At 34.8% G+C, this 19,076-nt stretch overlaps 1 protein-coding gene across 1 annotated transcript; it reads right to left on the bottom strand.

The window, feature by feature from the left end:
- Positions 1-14,034: 14,034 nt before the first annotated feature.
- On the bottom strand, positions 14,035-18,261 carry LOC100786513 (beta-fructofuranosidase, insoluble isoenzyme 3). The gene is made up of 8 exons (XM_041013629.1): positions 18,228-18,261; positions 16,663-16,671; positions 16,088-16,554; positions 15,916-16,056; positions 15,005-15,163; positions 14,676-14,914; positions 14,382-14,475; positions 14,035-14,274 (listed from the first exon to the last, which is right to left on the bottom strand). Exons 1-8 carry the CDS (start codon positions 18,232-18,234, stop codon positions 14,095-14,097), a joined length of 1,296 nt encoding a protein of 431 aa, XP_040869563.1. The 5' UTR covers positions 18,235-18,261; the 3' UTR covers positions 14,035-14,094.
- Positions 18,262-19,076: the final 815 nt, after the last annotated feature.

Raw genomic sequence — 19,076 nt, 5'->3', positions numbered from 1 at the left:
TGTTATTTTTAGTGGCATTATGCTCATATTTTCTAAGTATGTTTTTTGGGTTGAACTTTCACTACCTGATCTTTAAGAACATTTTTTGGTCTAACACTAATTTGCTTTCTTAAATGTCTTGGAGAAGCTTATGGAACTGTTAGAACTCAGATTTTGCTTATGGATTCCTTGCCTTCAATTAGCAAGGTCTTTTCTCTTGTTATTCAACTAGAAGGGCCACTACTAGAAAATATACTTTTCACACTGGTTATTAAGGTCTTACAACATTGTTTATTAACCGATATTAAAACTATTGACGTTAAAAGTCTCTGCGTCAACATCGATTTTGAAAACCGATGTAAACTAAATTACACAATATTAATTTTCTACAAAATCGATGTCGTATCATAAAAAAATAACAAAAAACATAAAATATGTAGAAAATCACATCAATTTTTTTTATGAAAATTGATGTTGTTGTTGAATATGAATTGTTCACTAATTCTTTTCCTTTCCCGATTTTTTCAACATTGTAAGCCTGTTCTGTATTTTTGCTTCAATGTTTACTTATTTAATAAATCATGATTAACTACATTATTTTGTACTATTTTACATTAACCTTTTTCTTGAAATAATTTTGTTTTTCAGTTAATTATAGGTACGATCATTTTTCCCTTCAAATTTAACTCAGTTTTCAACTTGGTTCCTTTTGTAGTATTCCACATCCCTATACGCTGTAACTAGCTATTAAATTTATATAAAAAAAAATTTCTCTCACAGTGCATGGTAATATTCAAGAAAAAGTTTGATACTCAAATCTTAGTAATATGTTATGCTTTGCATGACTTCTGGTAATTAGACCAAGGGACAATTGGGTATGTGAAATCCATCATGAGGCATGGGAATGACGATCACTTGAAACTCGAAAGCATGGATTTTTTGTTTTCCCAATCTATATATTAATTCCTGGGTTCTTTCTTCGGTGGTTTCCCAATCAATTCCATACTTAAGCCTTGAGTTTTTTACATGCAGGAGAGTCTATGAACTCAGAGGCAATTCTAATTGTTCAGACACAAGTAAAGGGTCTCCATGCACTAGGTAACTGTTATTTTCCTTGGATCTGATTGTGCTGTGTATTTTTTTAAGATGTTGTTCATTGTGGGTCTCATTCAAGTGGTGTCATAAAATATGATAAAGTAAGACTTTGTGATTTTCTTGTCATAAACTAGGATCTTCCAATGCTTATAATTTGATATTCTTCTCTTAATTTTCTGTTTGCATATCCATGCATGAATGGACTGTATGTAGAATGTTAGCCTTGTAGAATTCCTTTTTTAAACATTTTGGAAAGTGCTAATGCATTTGAAATTTTAGAATGAATTGTTAAGCTCTAGCTTATTGATATTGCTGTTATCTTGTTCTAGTGAGTAAAATAAAATTGGATTGTTTGACTATTTTAACTAACATATAGGGTGTATGATAGGGTGTGACCCCCTATTAAAAAGGTCTATGAAAGAATAAATAAAGGAATAGAGCTGCTTGAGTTAGTTACATAAGTCAGCAGAGAAGTTAGGATCGAGAGATGTCTGTACAAAAAGGAGGAAGGTTTAGGAAGAGATATTCAGAAAAGTTGGAAATTCATTGTGAGGAGGATTCTGGTCCCTCAAATAACCAGAGCTATTCTTTCAGTGGTTCAATTCATTATTGGGGAATAACCTCGTTCGGTTCTTTTCTTTTCTTTTCTCGATATTCTATTACTGTTATATGCGGATCCAGTTTCTGAGTGTATCATGAACATATAGTGAAAATTGTACTAGATATTTGTCATCTATTACATAAATGCTGGAATAATTTCTGGTGTTTGTATTTTGTAGAAATTAACTAAGAGGTGAAAAGATTTCCCTGTGAAAGTAAGGATTCCACTGTAATTTCTAACAGAGAGGAGCAATGACCCTTAGGAGATTAAGGATTCAAATGTAATTCTGAAGTTGTTTTAAACAGATTATGACATTGACACCTTGGAAGTTTTTGAAACCTAAAACGCGCCCTCTGGTTCTTATATTGCGTTGACCTCCATTGGTATTGTTATTTCATGATTTTCATCTGTATATAATTGTGTAAAAGTTTTTGTAAAAACTCTCAATGCCTGCACAAAATTTGAACATGGCAAGTCTGTCTTAAGAAAATTAAAAATAGTAGGGAAGTGTAATTTTCTGTATTATCATCTATGCCTTTGGTGCATGTTTTATTTGTGGAAGTTTTCCATTATCGTATTGTTGACTTTGTAGTGAATTTAACGGAAGAGTTTCAGCGTGTAACTTCTCTCTGTGCCTTGATCCTTCCAAAGGGAAAATTCACATGATAATTTGATTTTTTTTTTATGGACAAATGTTACCTGTTATCTTTCCTATGTTTTTGGCTTGATAATATTTCTGTGCCATACATGAACCGCACAAGGTTTCAATTCTATCCACTGAGCTCATTTAGTGATCTGTGGGCAAGATTAATATCCTTCCTCAGCTGAGTCCAATGAATGCCAAGTTATGCTTTTCCTACACTCCTTGCTTTTTCTCAAAAAAAAAAAAAAATTACGGAAGAACTCAATCTATATGGGATAAAGCTCATTTATTCAATTATTTCGACATATAAATTTTAGGTAACCTGTTTGGCCGGTAATTTTGTTTACTATTAACCTGTTGGGTGCTTATAAGCCATAATTACTGATTAGAGAAAACTAGTTTTTTGTTTTGTTATTCTCAATCAATTTTTACAATTATATCTTTTTTTTTAACGGATTACTTATTAGATTCCATTCCAAGAAAATGTATGTCTTTCCCTCTAGTTTTTTTTTTATACTCATTGGTAAATATAATTTACTTATTAGATTCCAATTCAAGAAAATATAAATTACAACTTCTAAGTTCTAAATATAAATTACTTCTAAGTTCTTTGCAAATACACTTAATAAATAAAAGTTGAGAGACTTTGATCAGTCAAGTTCTTGTTTAAGAACTAAAAGTCAAATTTAAAAAAAATAATTTAGAGATCGTAACCCAGAAAACTTTTATTTAATGACTAAAAATTAAATTTTGAAAAGGTTAGGAATTAAAAACTTAACTAACCCAAGATAAAATTTGACAAAGATTGAAAACTTAAGAACAGGGTTTAAAATTATAAAATTAAGAGTGCACAAACAAACAACAATAAATATATATTTGTATTTCCTTAAATGTTACGGAGTGCAATTACACCCCCTCAACTATAAGATGAAGAGGCAGAGGAAGAGGTTCACTCAAGTACTACTAGAATAATAATATTCTACAACACTCCAACCACACCGGTTTCAACAAGCCGTGGTTGAATAAAATGCAGTGGCAATATTGTAATTAAAAAGAAACGAGCAACATCGTTTTTGTTAAAGATGATGTAATTTATTCTATTCAACAACGTTTTTTAAACAAACCCGTTGTGGTCTTGGATTCTGCGTGCAATAATATTTTTTATTCAACAACATTTTTTAAACAAACCCGTTGTGGTCTTGGATTCTGCGTGCAATAATATTTTTTATTCAACAACATTTTTTAAACAAACCCGTTGTGGTCTTGGATTCTGCGTTTTTATTTTTTTATTCTTTCTCGCTCCTAGAATATGGAAAGGCACAAACCTAAATTCCAAGAGCAGCGCCGTTTCTCTCTCAGGGACCACGAGCCACACTCCAAGCATGGTTGTTATCCTCTTTGGCGTCGCGACTCAGCAAGGGCTCTGACAAGCCCTTGATGAGATCAAGAAGAGCATAGCCACGCCAAACGTTAACACAAAACCCCAATACCCTAGTCCCGACCACAGAATAGCATAGCCACGCCAAACACTCGCTTCCTTCTACCACCCTTTTTCTCCTGCTTCCAAACTCTTCCCTAGCGTCCCTTTTGTTGCATTTTTCTTCATTAATAATCAGTAATTAGTGTCTCTCCCAAAAATACAACCTTTACTCTTTTCTTCAAAGAAAGACACTTTTTTTTTTTAATTTTAATTTTCTGGGTCAAAGAGAAAATGAGTGATTGGGCACCGGTGTTGAACGGGGTGGTTCTGTTCATGCTGCTCCAACCAGGGCTGCTTTTCTCCTTTCCTGGGAACGGGAAGCAGCTTGAGTTCGGTAGCATGAAGACCAATGACAAAGCTATTTTCATCCACACGTTCATCTTGTTCGCGCTCTACTATGTCCTCATCCTCGCCGTTAAAATCCATATCTACACCGGCTGAACCGATTCCCGGGATCTGAGGTATCATTTCATTATTGGTTACCAATCAAACAAAAGAAAAGGAAAAACACACCACCATTGTTGTAACTGGAACTGCCTGTTCTTCTTTCTTTACTTGTTCTTTTTGTTATCTTTTTATGGAAATAATAATAATAATAATGATAATAATAATAATAAATAAATAAAGCAAAGATTTTTCTTCTTTTTGGATATGGGAAATGCATAGATCTAACTGTTTTCTGGTGGTCGTGTTTTGCTTTTGATTGATTTATGTGTAGTTTTGGGTTTGAACTAACTTTTCATGTGCTTTTTCGGATCCAAAAGCTGAGTTTTGTAGTGAGTACTCAGAAGGATTTTTTTTAAGGTGACTGTAGTTGGAAAAAAAATGTGCTTGTGAAAATTTGTCGTTCCATCATCCATGTGCAATTTGATTTGTGTTCCTTGCAGTTGACACTTGTCCTACAAGTGAATGGCTTCTCTTACCATTTTGAATTTTTTATGGTGTCCATCTTTGTTTTCATTTGATTTCCTTGTTTCATTTTTTGGGGTCAATTTGTGTCCTTTCTTGTTTCATATTACTTTAATTTGCAATTTATATTTTTTGCAATTTGATTGAAATGATGGTTTCAATTCTGAACGTTGGATTGCACATGTTCACTCTCCTTGAGTTGTGATTTTATGGTGTTTGATACACTGCATGAGAAATAAAGTTTCAATATTTTGTCATGTAGTTTAAAATTTTGTTGTCTATATATTTTATTCCATTATTATTATGCTTCTTAGTTCTCGGGTTTATATCTTTTCAGTATGCCATTTTCTGTATATATTTATCTTCTCAATGTGAAAGCTCTTATTCGTATGTGACTAAACTGATTTGCTATTGACTAATAAGCAGGCAGCTCTTCTCAAATATGGATGCTACTTATAACAACTGTGTAACTTTTTTTTACAAAAATTACAAGTTTGTAATTTTTCTTTTTTGTCCGAAGGACAGTGTAAGGAGGACAAAGAAATAGTAGAATGTAGAATTCTTTTGTTGATACAGATTTTTTTTTCTCTCTCTCTCGATCTCTTTGGTTTTGTTCATATATAGTAATTAATTCTTTAGTTGCTGCCTTGCTGGATTTTTTTACTGTTTATACTGTATTAGTAAAGACATGGCAAAAACTAATCTTCACTTTGGTGAACATTGCCTATACATTCCCCCTTGATATATATGTTACTAATTCAGAGCCTAATTCTACAAGGGAATATTCAATAAACTTTGCTTTCAATTGTCCCTTATGGAAAAAAATCACTTTTTATTAGATTCACGTAACCAACACCCCTACAGGGTTCACTTTGGTTAAGGAAATTTGTTTCATCCTGTTATAAAAAATAGAGAAAGAGTAACTGCCTGTTTTTGTCTAGGTACTTTATTTGGATAATTTAATTAGTGCAGGGTTAATAGCTTATGTTGTGATGTTACCAAAAAAAAGAAGGGTGTAAATGGAAGGTGTTAACCACCTTTTACATTGTAGTTAATAGCTTATTAATTTGTATGTTACAGGCTTGTTCACAAGGATAACTGACGGTGATCTTCACAAGTATTTCAGTAAAGAGGGAAAGGTATTGTTCCTTTCAATTGTTATGTTGAACTTATGGCAGTGTAGTGATGAGCGCATTCTGTTATTCAACATGATTTGATGCCGTGTCTCTTTTCAGTTTTCTCGATGCTTGTATTTAAGCAACTATAGTTGCTAAATCTAAATATTCTCCTATTTCTTATTTCTCCTGACATATACTTTCAAAGGCTTATTAGCTTTCCCCTTAAAAGTGCTTTGATATATTAATATCAACAAAAAGATTAATTACATTGATTTGAAACATGGTTTGATTTCTAAGATTAATTACATCCTATTCCTCATTCACTGTGTTGGTTGTTTGCAATATAACAATTCTATGCAGTTTTCTCCTTCTTTTTCATCCTTAGGAGTCCGGATTTATAATTAGTGTTTGTAAAGGTCATTGCCACTTGTCTTTTTAATTTATTTCCTTTTATATTGTCTTTTTAATTTTATTAAAAGTGCTGTCAAATTTTATTTACTAAAAGTATATATTACTTTAAGAAAGATAACGAGAGATAGAGGAATTATTATTATTGTATGTTATTATTTTGGGGATAATGGTTTGGTGGAATTTAATTATGTGTAGGTGGATGACAAGTACCAATATTCATGTCACAACAAAGATAGCCAAGTTCATGGATGGGAAAACGCTAAACTACAGGTTTAATATTAATTTACTTTATCTATCTAATATATAAGTATATATTATATACTTGATTTTATAACTTAGCTACAAGTTTAATATTAATTTACTTTACCTATTCATTCACACTGTAAATTTCTAAGGATTAAAACCACAACATGGAGATGAAGAGGTTTAATTTGTCCATCTCTAAACCTATAAGTAGGTTCATTAGATTCAATTTTGGTTCAAATCAGGCTTTTGGTTTGTAGTTTGCAAATGGTTGTCCGGACTCATTCCAAGTGTCACTTCTGATTATGTTAGTCTGTTAGTAATCTTGATACAACTTAAAGGCCTTAGTAGTTTGCTACTAGGAGAATTATGTCTACCAGCCATCAGTTGGGCCAGGTCCAACATGTTTTTTTCATGTTAATTCTCTAATTGGCTTGGTCGATAATAATATTTAGCATAGATAGCTATGCAAAACTTTTAGTCCTGATAGTTCAAACAATTTATGACATTATAAATAAAAATAGAATTTTTCTTTTCCTCCAGTGCTGAATGATAATGATAATGCTGAGTTGCTAACTGCTTGTAATTATAAATACTGATTTTAATATTATATAATAATATTTATTGATTATTAGAAATATTGATAATATAAATTTTGATTATTAATTAACCTAAATTTTAATTGTTTGCAGGTTATTTAACATTTAACATCGGTGCTTACGTCACCACCGATGTTAAAATACACAGGTTATTCAACATTTAACATTGGTGCTTATGTCACCACGGATGTTAAAATACACAGGTTATTCAACATTTAACATTGGTGCTTACGTCACCACTGATGTTAAAACATTTTTTACATCGTTGACGAATACAACACCGACTTTGAAGATATAATTTCTACATTGGTGGTAAGGATAGCACCGATGTAGAAAACATTATATTTCTACAACGTTCGATTGAGGAACGATGTCGAAACTTTTAATTTTCAACGATATCATATTCAAAAATGGTCCAAAAATGATGTAAAATGTCATTTTCGACCGATGTAAAAACTGCGATTTCTAGTAGTGAAGGAAGAGGAAATCACGGAGTGAAGCAATCTTTTGTGATAGAATGGGAAATAATGTCAGAAAATCTCATATCGTCTGCTTCAATTCTCGCGGTGCAACTTATATATTTGTTGGATAACTTTACTTGGTGCTAATAGGTTTTAAGCTAAAATCTAACAACCCATGTTGCTACAAACATGGTTTCCCACTCAGAAGACTTTGTTTCCTCAATTCACTCCTGAGCAAATTCAAGAGCTGCTAACTATTCTGCAGCGCAACAAAATCCAGCCTCACACTGTTAATCAAGTCAGTTCATTTGTTGGTGAGTCATCCACTCATCACAACTTCTCAAATGACCAATTAGCATGTAAACAATCTACACATTCATCAATTGAAAGTATTTGGTGATTCTGATTGGTTGATGTTAGGAATTATTAGGATTTATTATTTGACTTAGTTGTGTTCAGTTAATAAGTTCCTATTTGTTAGGACCCATTAAGTAGGATAGGATTTGATTTACTTGTAACTGTTACCACGTTTTCAGACGTGGGCTGCACCATTTCATTCTTATCTTGTAAGGCTATATAAGCCAACGTTCAGTAATTTAATAAACAAGTAGTTTTGCTATTTTCTCCTTTTTATTCTAACAAATTGGTATCACAACTCTATTAAGGGGCCTGATAAAGTAAGAATAGGAACTGCAGCTTCCTAAAGAGAGAAAACAGACGGTGAGAAACTGAGAAATGTCGGCTGAAAGTAGCAACTTTGTGCAGCCAACAATACCCAAGTTTGATGGTCATTATGACCATTGGGCTATGCTCATGGAGAATTTTCTTCGGTCAAAAGAGTATTGGCATTTGGTGGAAACAGGCATTCCTACAGTAGCTGAGGGGATTCAATCAACAGAGGCCCAGAGGAAGTCAATTGAAGATCACAAACTGAAAGACCTGAAGGCGAAAAACTATCTCTTCCAGGCCATAGATAGAAACATCATGGAGACTATTCTTGACAAGGAAGTTCAAAGAGCATTTGGGACTCAATGAAACAGAAATATCAGGGGACCAGCAGAGTGAAGAGAGCACAACTACAAGCATTGAGGAAGGAATTTGAAGTCCTTCAAATGAAAGGAGGAGAAAAAGTGGAAGAGTACTTTGCTCGGACACTTACAATTGTGAACAAGATGAAGATTTATGGTGAGAACATAACTCAAGTTATGATTGTAGAAAAGATCTTGAGATCTATGACCTCAAGATTTGACTATGTTGTGTGCTCAGTAGAGGAGTCCAACAACTTGGATTCACTGACAGTAGATGAGCTTCAAAGCAGCCTTTTGGTTCATGAACAAAGAATGAATTCTCATGGTGGTGACACAAGGGATGAGCAAGCATTGAAGGTCTCACATGAAGAACAGAATGGAGGTAGAGGCTTTGGTCGGGGTCGAGGCAGAGGCAGAGGAAGGCAGTCTCCAAACAAAGCCACAGTGGAGTGCTTTAAGTGCCACAAACTAGGATACTTCCAATACGAATGCCCAAGATGGAAGGAGAGTGCAAACTATGCTGAGATTTATGAAGAAGAAGAGATGCTGCTCATGTCTCTTGTCGAAGCTGACAACTTGCAACAAGAAGAGACTTGGTTTCTCGACTCCGGTTGTAGCAATCACATGTGTGGAAATAGGGAGTGGTTCTCTACCATTGATGAGGCTTTCAGACACTCGGTAAAGCTTGGCAACGATTCAAAAATGGAAGTACTGGGCAAAGGGAACATCAGACTTCAGATCAATGGTGCAATTCATGTAGTCACTGATGTTTACTATGTCCCAGATTTGAAAAATAATTTACTGAGTGTAGGCCAACTTCAAGAAAGAGGACTAGCTTTACTTATACAAGATGGGAAATGCAAGTTGTACCACCCTAGAAGAGGATTGATAATGCAAACAGAAATGACAGCAAATCGGATGTTTGTGCTGCTGGCTAGTGTAGTGCTTGAAGAGACTTCAACATTTCTACAACTAGCTACTGAAGATAGTTCACAATTGTGGCACCGTAGATTTGGACACTTGAGTTACAAAGGTTTGAGGACTTTGCAACACAAACAGATGGTGAAAGGTCTTCCATTTTTCAAAGATTCAAGTAAAAGTTGCCCTAGATGCTTTGTAGGAAAGCAACATAGAGATGTCATTCCAAAGAAGAGTCAATGGAGAGCTTCCCATAAATTACAGCTTGTACATGCTGACATTTGTGGACCCATTACTCCCAACTCCAATAGCAACAAAAGGTACTTTATAACATTTATTGATGACTTCAGTAGAAAGGTGTGGATATACTTTCTAGTTGAAAAATCTGAAGCATTTACAACTTTCAAATATTATAAAAGCTTAGTTGAGAAGGAGTCAGGTGCCTTTATATGTTGTTTACGCACAGATAGGGGGGGGTGAATTCACCTCAAATGAGTTTAATGAATTTTGTAAAATTAATGGCATAAGCAGGCAACTCACAACATCTTACACTCCACAACAAAACGGCGTAGCGGAGTGTAAAAATCGAACCATTATGAATATGGTCCGGTGCATGCTTTGTGACAAACAAGTACCAAAGGTTTTTTGGCCAGAAGCTGCAAAATGGACAGTTCATGTTCTCAACAGGAGTCCTACATTGACAGTGAAAGATAAAACTCCAGAAGAGATGTGGAGTGGAATCAAACCTAAAGTAGATTACTTTAAAGTATTTGGGTGCCTAACTCATGTCCATGTACCTGATCAGAAAAGAACAAAGCTGGATGACAAGAGCCTGCAGTGTGTATTGCTTGGGGTAAGTGATGAATCTAAAGCTTATAGATTGTTCGATCCAGTTGCAAGAAAAATTATAGTCAGCAGAGATGTGAGTTTTGAAGAGGATAAGGGCTGGAATTGGGGAAGGATTGCAGAAGAAGTGAAGCATGATGTGTTGATTTGGGAAGGTAGTAATGATAGTGAGGATGCCTCCTCTGAAAATGAAGAAGAAGCTGTTGTGGAAGGTACTGAAACAGCAGGAGTTACAGACCAAGATGCAGAAGCAACAACCTCTACATCAAGTGATTCATCTAATGAAGATGCATCTGTACATGCTACAGCTGAAGGAAGGAGTCGAAGAGCACCCAACTACTTGCAGGATTATGAAACTGGTGAAGGATTATCTGAAGATGAAGATTATTTTGCAATGTTTATCTCTGATGATGAAGATTATTTTGCAATGTTTACCTCTCATGAAGATCCAAGCTCATTTGAAGAAGCTGAAAGAGATGAGAAATGGAGAAAGGCAATGGATTTGGAGATTGAAGCAATCAAAAAGAATGAAACCTGGCAGCTTACAGCTTTGCCCAAAGGTGCTAAGAAGATTGGAGTGAAATGGGTTTTTAGAACCAAGTTAAATGAGAATGGTGAAGTTGATAGGCTCAAAGCCCGACTAGTAGCTAAAGGCTATGCTCAGCAACAAGGGATTGACTACAACGAAGTGTTTGCCCCAGTAGCAAGGTGGGACACAATCCGGATGGTTTTAGCTCTAGCAGCACAAAAGGGATGGAATGTGTATCAACTAGATGTCAAAAGCGCATTTCTTCACGGAGAATTGACAGAGGACGTGTATGTGGAACAACCACTGGGTTATGTTCGAAAGGGTGAAGAAGAGAAGGTCTACAAGCTTAAGAAAGCTTTATATGGGTTAAAGCAAGCACCACGTGCTTGGTATAGCAAAATTGCAGCCTATTTTGTGAAGGAGAGATTTGAACGATGCGATCATGAGCACACTCTCTTTGTCAAAACAGGAGGAGGTAAAAGAATTTTAATTGTGAGTTTGTATGTTGATGACTTAATTTTCACTGGGAATGATGCATGCATGTTTGAAAGCTTTAAGAAGTCCATGAAGATTGAGTTTGATATGACAGATTTAGGGAAGATGAAATATTTCCTTGGTGTAGAAATTCAGCAAAATTCAGAAGGCATCTACTTAAGTCAGAACAAATATGCTTGTGAATTACTTGAGAAGTTTGGGCTGCAGAATTGCAATTCAGTAAAGAATCCTATAATGCCTGGTTTTAAGTTGTCAAAGAAAGGAGAAGGTGCTAGGATTGATGCTACTGCCTACAAGCAATTAATTGGGAGTCTCATGTACACTACTGTAACAAGGCCTGATTTAATGTATGTGGTATGTCTCTTGAGTAGGTATATGGCCAGCCCCACTGAATTGCATATGCAGGCAGCAAAGAGGGTTCTTCGTTATTTAAAGGGAACTGTGGAGTTAGGTGTGTTTTATAAGAGAGGAGATGTTAAAGACTTGGTGGCTTACACTGATAGTGATTATGCTGGAGATATTGATGATAGAAGGAGCACATCCGGATATGTATTTTTACTGAGTGGTGGAGCAGTCTCATGGGCATCAAAGAAGCAACCGGTAGTAACATTGTCCACCACTGAGGCAGAGTATGTGGCAGCTGCTGTTTGTGCTTGTCAATGTGTGTGGATGAGAAAGGTGTTGGAGAAGATTGGTCTCTCACAAAGCAAGTGCTCTGTTATTATGTGTGACAACAGCTCAACAATTAAATTGTCCAAAAATCCAGTCATGCATGGAAGATGCAAACATATAGATGTAAGGTTTCATTTCTTGAGGGATCTAACAAAAAAGGAAGTGGTGAGGCTCATTCATTGTGGCACAAGCAATCAAGTAGCTGATATTATGACCAAACCATTGAAACTTGATGTGTTCCTGAAATTAAGAGTCCAGCTTGGAGTTCGTGAGGTTCCAAATTTAAACTGAATGCATACAGCAATCAGTTTAGGGGAGGAATTGTTAGGAATTATTAGGATTTATTATTTGACTTAGTTGTGTTCAGTTAATAAGTTCCTATTTGTTAGGACCCATTAAGTAGGATAGGATTTGATTTACTTGTAACTGTTACCACGTTTTCAGACGTGGGCTGCACCATTTCATTCTTATCTTGTAAGGCTATATAAGCCAACGTTCAGTAATTTAATAAACAAGTAGTTTTGCTATTTTCTCCTTTTTATTCTAACAGTTGACCTACAATATTGTGTTTTTTACAAAGTGCATGGATCCCTCCCCATTTGTGAATGGACTTGTCAAATAAACTATATCCAGACAAATGGACAGAGAACCTAAATAAAATTACATGTGACCTATGAAGCACGGACACACCGCTGAAGAGTTGTGTCCCACGTCGGAGGCGCACCGGACATGCAAACGGGTACGACTCCGGTGCGACGCGGTGTCCGTTGCCTCCGCTGTCACCAGACATGGTTGGACGCAGGAAGTGCGCGATTGGACGCGGCCCAGCAAGGGGACACGCGCGACGATGCGCAGGTTAATGATCATGCACGCTCCTCCTCCGATAAGGACTCACCGTATATAGAATTGCGGGCTGCGAATATCAAAAGAAAAGAAGGTAGGAAAGAAAAAGGACAGAAGAATCGGTTGATGTTTGAGGAATCGCATTAGAGCGAGATTCGAATGAAGGAGCAGCGACGGCAGAGAGTTACGCCAAGCGTGGCGGTGGTGGCGGGTTGTAGCTTCTGATTTAGAGAGTAAAATGATGAAGCGATTTGGATTAAAGGACGATGATATTCAGATGAAAAGGGGGAAATTAAGAGTTTTTGTTTGCCCTTTTTATTTTCCTCTAGAGAGAGACACACAGAGGAAATGATATATTAATAAGGTGAGGAAATTTTTTTTTTTCTTCCTTTTGAGAAACGTTTTTATTTACACTCTTTTTTTAATTTTTTTAATTTCCGCAACCTCATGAGTCATGGTGGCATTGGTTCTTGAGTGTAACCAACTATACGAGTCCACATGGCGATGATGTTGCGTGGTCCTTCAACTAAATGGTTAAGGTAAATCTGTATTTATTTCTCAATAATTCTACATTTTCTTATAACTATTTATTATTAATTTACTAAATTTTTATAGTAAATATTAATTGTATTTAATATTTACAAGAGATTAAATATAATTTTATTATTTATTTAACATTTTTTTTATAAAATATAATGTTTAAATTTTAATTAACATCCTATCCCATTCGTGACTCATTATCATAGAAAAAGTTCTTTTTAGATGATGATAAATATATAAATTTTGATTTTCAATTTAGATCTTTTATGAATATAACTCATTTAATTTTATGTAATTATATATATATATATATATATATATATATATATATATATATATATATATATATATATATATCGTGTGTCTGTATCCTACATTTTGGACATTACAAGTGTTTATATGTCCGTGTCGGTGTCAATATTTCATAACAGCGGAGAAGATAAATCACATTATGTCAAATTTTAAGTATTTCAAACTGAGAGATATGAACAGCGGAGAAGATTGAATGAAGAAAACGATTCTCATTGCATAAAGGTATTTATAAAGAAAAGTATCTCACTGTTTACATGCGTAACTAACCAAGAGGAATTAAAAACTAACTACTGATATGTCTGAGTTCCACCCACCCTGGCATATGTACCAGTAACCACCTAACTAACTTGGACTTCAATTGCTTCAGGCTGATCATTTTATATCAGCAGATATCATGCTCCAAGCTTTGAGGTTTTGCACTACGATTGGTTCAGTACCATTGTTGAACACAAACAAGTGCGCTTGGTTCATCACTGCTAGCTCGGGATAGACTCGGGACAAAATGTTTGTCTTCCCTCCTGCTCCAAAACTCTCCACAACTGAGTGATCAATCTTCCATTCATTTGAAAACACAAAGAATATTAAATACTTATACATTAGTATTTTGTAGTGCATAAATGCTATATATAAGTACCAAATGGAATTGAATTTGCACATACCAAACTCCTAAGAGAAATCTTCTTATCCGCGGCCAAATCCACATCTACAAACCCAGCAAATTGCGGTTTGTACAGATCACTCTTCAAAGATGAACTATTTAGAAATACCAAAAACAAAAATAACCAATTTGAAGGAAATACAAAAAAACAAAATATCATATAACTAAAATAACCTAACCCCATCCAATGCAATTCTCCAACCACTTAATTTGATCTCTTTTGGTCTAAAACCCATCCTATCATGATGATAGAAAGAAAACTAGAAGTTCTCATCCCAATTTGGAATAGACTAACCTTCTCGCATCAGAGCATAAGAGAACAATATGCTTATTTGGACTTTTGAAAACTCTGAAAAACACAGGAGTGAACTCTTCGAGATTTTGAGAAGCCAAAGTCAGAAGTCCAAACGGTCCAACCCCACCCTGTAGTTTTGAACCCTTTTGGGCACATGGATCCTGCGCCTTTACCCACTTAGGATCATATGCCTCTGCCTTGTCCAAGCTTGAAAAGGAGAACGTAACTTCAACATCTGCCTGCAGTTATATAATATCATTAGTTTTATATCATTATATGTATTTATTTGTATGAGCATACATTCATTAATGCATAATTAAGAATTAGACCTGGGCAGCAGTGATTCCTTTTACTTCACTATAATCTCCCTTCTCAAGCCTTTGATTGTCTATGTTAACTTCTTTGCCTCTGAGACTGTTTAACTCTTCAACAGGCCATTGCACCAATTGTCTCCAAGTAAAATCGAGCCACACAGTTCGTGGAATCGCCTAATTATTTTACCAGACACATACACGCATATTACAATTCCTTTAATTTGTATAAGGATACAAAAATAAAACACTTATATCTGAATGCCAAAGAAAAAACATGAAAGGGAGTCAGAGATTCAAAATCGAGCAAAGATTGAATAAATCTAGAATTATCTCTCTCAATCCAAGAAAAAAAATATTGAAAACATATGTAAGATATGTAAGATTGGGCAGTGAAGAGAATAAAAGGGGTAGAAAGAAAAAGAAAGACAAAAGCAAGATGGAGCCAAAATTTAATTTCTTACTAAGAAATTTTTTTATTTTACATTTAAACTCAATAATTTTAGGTTTTTATTTTACATTTAAACTGAATAATTTTAGGTCAAAGAGTATTTAACAATGTCAAAATATATTGTCTCCTGATTAGATTGAACAATTTAAGAGAAATTACTGTGCCCTGGCCTGTAGCTGCATCTATTGAAACTGATAAAAACTCTGTAATCGGGAGAGTGAATTTCTTATCGAATGAAGAAGATAACTGGCTTTTTAAATAGCCCTACACCAGTAACTACTACCACCACTCGTGGAATATCAAATTTTATCAAGACCAGCATGAAAATAAGGAATGCAACTATAGTCAACCTATCAAACTCCTATTACATAGGACTTATAAGCAAAAGATAAAACCATATGAAATATAAATAAGAGAACAAAACTCTATTTTATTTTAACCTTGTGTTGAAGGAAATGCATACATATAAATTCAGTACCTGAATTCCTGCCCATCCTTTCCGAAAATTGTCTATCGGTTTATCACACTCGTTTGCCCAACCCCATAAGATCCTCCTGTTCTTGCTGGGGTCAAAAAATGATTTGGAAGCATAGAAGTTGCCATAATCATACCTAAGTCCACCCCAACCATCCACTAACCCATGTCTTGAAGTCCTTGCTCCTGTATAGATAAGCTATTCCTCTGCGCTTCCTTACACTGCCCACCAGCATCCTCCAGTGACCGTCCTTGCCCCACCAAGCTGTTGTGGGGTCACGAAATTCAGTGTGGTTAACATCTTTATCTACCACAGCTGGGTTGAGCTTGTCTGGTTTCACCCATCTCCGAAGAAGTGGGTCATTTGGGTCTTCTGGTTCGGCATAGCATTGCACTTGAGTGTTATTTTCGTCTATAACTCCAGTGTAGAGGATCACGGTCCCCTTACCAGGGATTATGGTAGCAGACCCTGACCAGCAGCCAAATTTGTCAAAGGTCTTTGATGGATAAATAGCATGTTCAATGCCATTCCAGTTTATCAGATCCTTGGACACTGAGTGCGCCCACACTATGTTACCCCACACTGTGCCATTGGGATTGTACTGGTAGAACAGATGGTATACTCCATTGTAGTACATTGGCCCTGCATTGTTGACAATTAAAAGTGTAAGATGGTGTACACAAATGTATGGATGGTTGTCATTGAAAAAATAAAAGTAAAATATAATAGAATTATAAAGTTCTTGGTTACCATTTGGATCTGCATGTGATTGACGCATCGTTACAGAGATATAGGTACCATGAAAGTATTGTTGATAAATATTTGTGTTTTAATTTAAAATTTATAAATATATATTAATTCTATTTTATAAAATAAAATATTTATTTTAGATTTTTTAAGATTTTGTTTTAATGAGTCAAACTAGTTTGTTAGATTTGTTTTGACAACTGTAAATTGGTTTTCCAACGGTCATATTTCTAACGGTCATATTTTGTTGTTGCAAAATGCCTATATATATATATCTCTTTCCTCTTTTCTAGAGATATAGACTGAGAGCTCTGGTTTCTTTCTGCCAACAATTTATCTCTTTCTTTTTCTATACAAAACTTAATTTTTGTGAGAGCAAGAGCATTGGTGTTCATAAGGTTCGGGGATCCTTTCGCTGCACACGATCGGAACCAACGGGTTGTCGTATCTTGGGAGAGGAGCGCAATCAGAATTTCTTACCCGTGCAGTGGGGGCGTTTTCTCTCTAAGGATAGCGTTTACGCGCTTCAACCCAGGCTATATCTTTCTTCCCTTAATTTTTCTTTCTTATGCTTATTGTATGTTATAATGAATTATTCGTGCGTTGTCAATTAAATTTAATTTGCTACTGCTATTTCGTTATTTAATTCAAGACTGTGCATCTTCTTCATATTAATTTTTTTTTTTTTCATTTTTTGTTTTATTTTCCAACAGTCTTACATGCAAAGGAGAGAAAGTTATTAGCTTGATTGGTAATGAAAACAAAAATTATAAAATTTCTACAAAATATGTTTATATAGGATAGCATGAGACAGTCAAAATAAGTAAAAGAAGCATGTATTTTAATGTATTATTTTTTGGTACACATTTTAATGTTATATGAATGGTTAAAATTACTCATTTCTTATAAAAAAAAAAGGAAATTATTAAATTTTACTGTCAAAATTTTTACACAATGTTATCAAAATGCAGAAGTAGTCTACTTATTTGATGCAAATGAAAGAAAAGTTCCATCTTTAAGGATTAAACCTACTGCAATGATGTGCATGAGTACAAGGGAGAAAATCATAATAAACTATTACATTATGTTGCACTTTTAATTTCAATCTTGGTTTCTTACTCCAAACAAAAAACATTAATAACTATTACATTTCATCCCTTTCCCTTCTCTTTCTATCAATTATCCAAATAGCCTAAAACAAGAATGGCATTTTTTTGTATGAAGAGCTAGATCCACTGTCCTACATTACAGACACGGAAAGAGAGGGGCCAAAACAATTTATTTAAATAAACTTATCTGAATATGATCGTCATTTACTAAAATGCCGTTTGAAATCATATGCCCCAAGGGAAACAAATCCCAATTTAGGGTCATTAATTCTACTGCAATATGTCCACAAAAGAATTGAAACAAGATCACAATCTATTCATTAATTCATCTCCTTTTCAAAGAGACACAGTTGCTTTCTAGTTTTTTATAATGCAGTCAATGATTAAAACTAACTACAGAATATGGCAAGATATGCAAAAACGAAAATGCAGGTCCAGAAATAAAGTCTTCATTCTAACCGTTCATCCAGTTTTTAAGGGGCTGGAAATGGAATCCAGTTCCGTGATAATCTCCTCTCACCAAAACCGCTTCAATGCAATTGTTGATCATCAGCAACACCATGGAGAAAAACACCACAGGCATCCTGGTGTTTGGGAGAGCCATCTGAAAAAAGGACACCCAAATCAGTACATCACAGCTCCAAAGTTAATTACCAAGAAAACTCACAAGTCAAAACAGGAAATTGAAGCTTTGTAGTATATTAGCAGCATAGGAACAAATGCTTTTTTCCGTCAGCAAATAAGAATATATAATATTAGTAGCGGACTAGTTCCAAATCACAAGCTGTAAAAAGGGAAGCAGCCCAAAAAAAATACAAAGACCAAAAAGGTCCCATGATGAACACAAAATAAAGAAAATCAGTCAAAACAATAGCAACTCATCAAAGGAAAAACTGACCAATCGTAAAAGGAGAAGTTGACCCAGGCTTTGATTTAAGCACTATTGAGTCCACTACCCTTCGATTCTGATTTGTTCTTTCAGTTCAATAAGTGGTGTTTGTTTACAGGTTCATTGAGTCACCTAGTGCTGCTATTGGATATATATTCTGACATGTAGGGGATGCTGATAGTATCATTACTTTTTCAATTAAATTTCATTTTTTTATTGCATTGAGTATTATTATGGTTGAACATCTTGAAAAGATAAAACTGGAATGGGTGATTCTATACTTAATTTCCCAATATGGAAACTTGAATTAATTAAATGCTTTTCTAGGTTCTGTTAGAATTCTTATACCACCTAGTACCTATATGCCTGCTGTGAAAGTCATTTTCACACCAGCATGTACGTACTACTAAAATTACTCT

The sequence above is a fragment of the Glycine max genome, chromosome 20 (genome assembly GCF_000004515.6).
Source record: "Glycine max cultivar Williams 82 chromosome 20, Glycine_max_v4.0, whole genome shotgun sequence".
Classification (NCBI taxonomy): domain Eukaryota; kingdom Viridiplantae; phylum Streptophyta; class Magnoliopsida; order Fabales; family Fabaceae; genus Glycine; species Glycine max.
Note: the sequence above shows the minus strand (reverse complement) of the source record. Positions and strands in the feature narration are given on the sequence as shown.

Excerpts from the sequence above, each read along its gene's own strand:
- LOC100786513 (XM_041013629.1), bottom strand. Across the intron at positions 15,164-15,915 it reads AAGGATGGGCAGGAATTCAG|GCGATTCCACGAACTGTGTG; the intron begins GTACTGAATTTA and ends TAAAATAATTAG. Across the intron at positions 14,915-15,004 it reads AAGGAATCACTGCTGCCCAG|GCAGATGTTGAAGTTACGTT; the intron begins GTCTAATTCTTA and ends ATATAACTGCAG.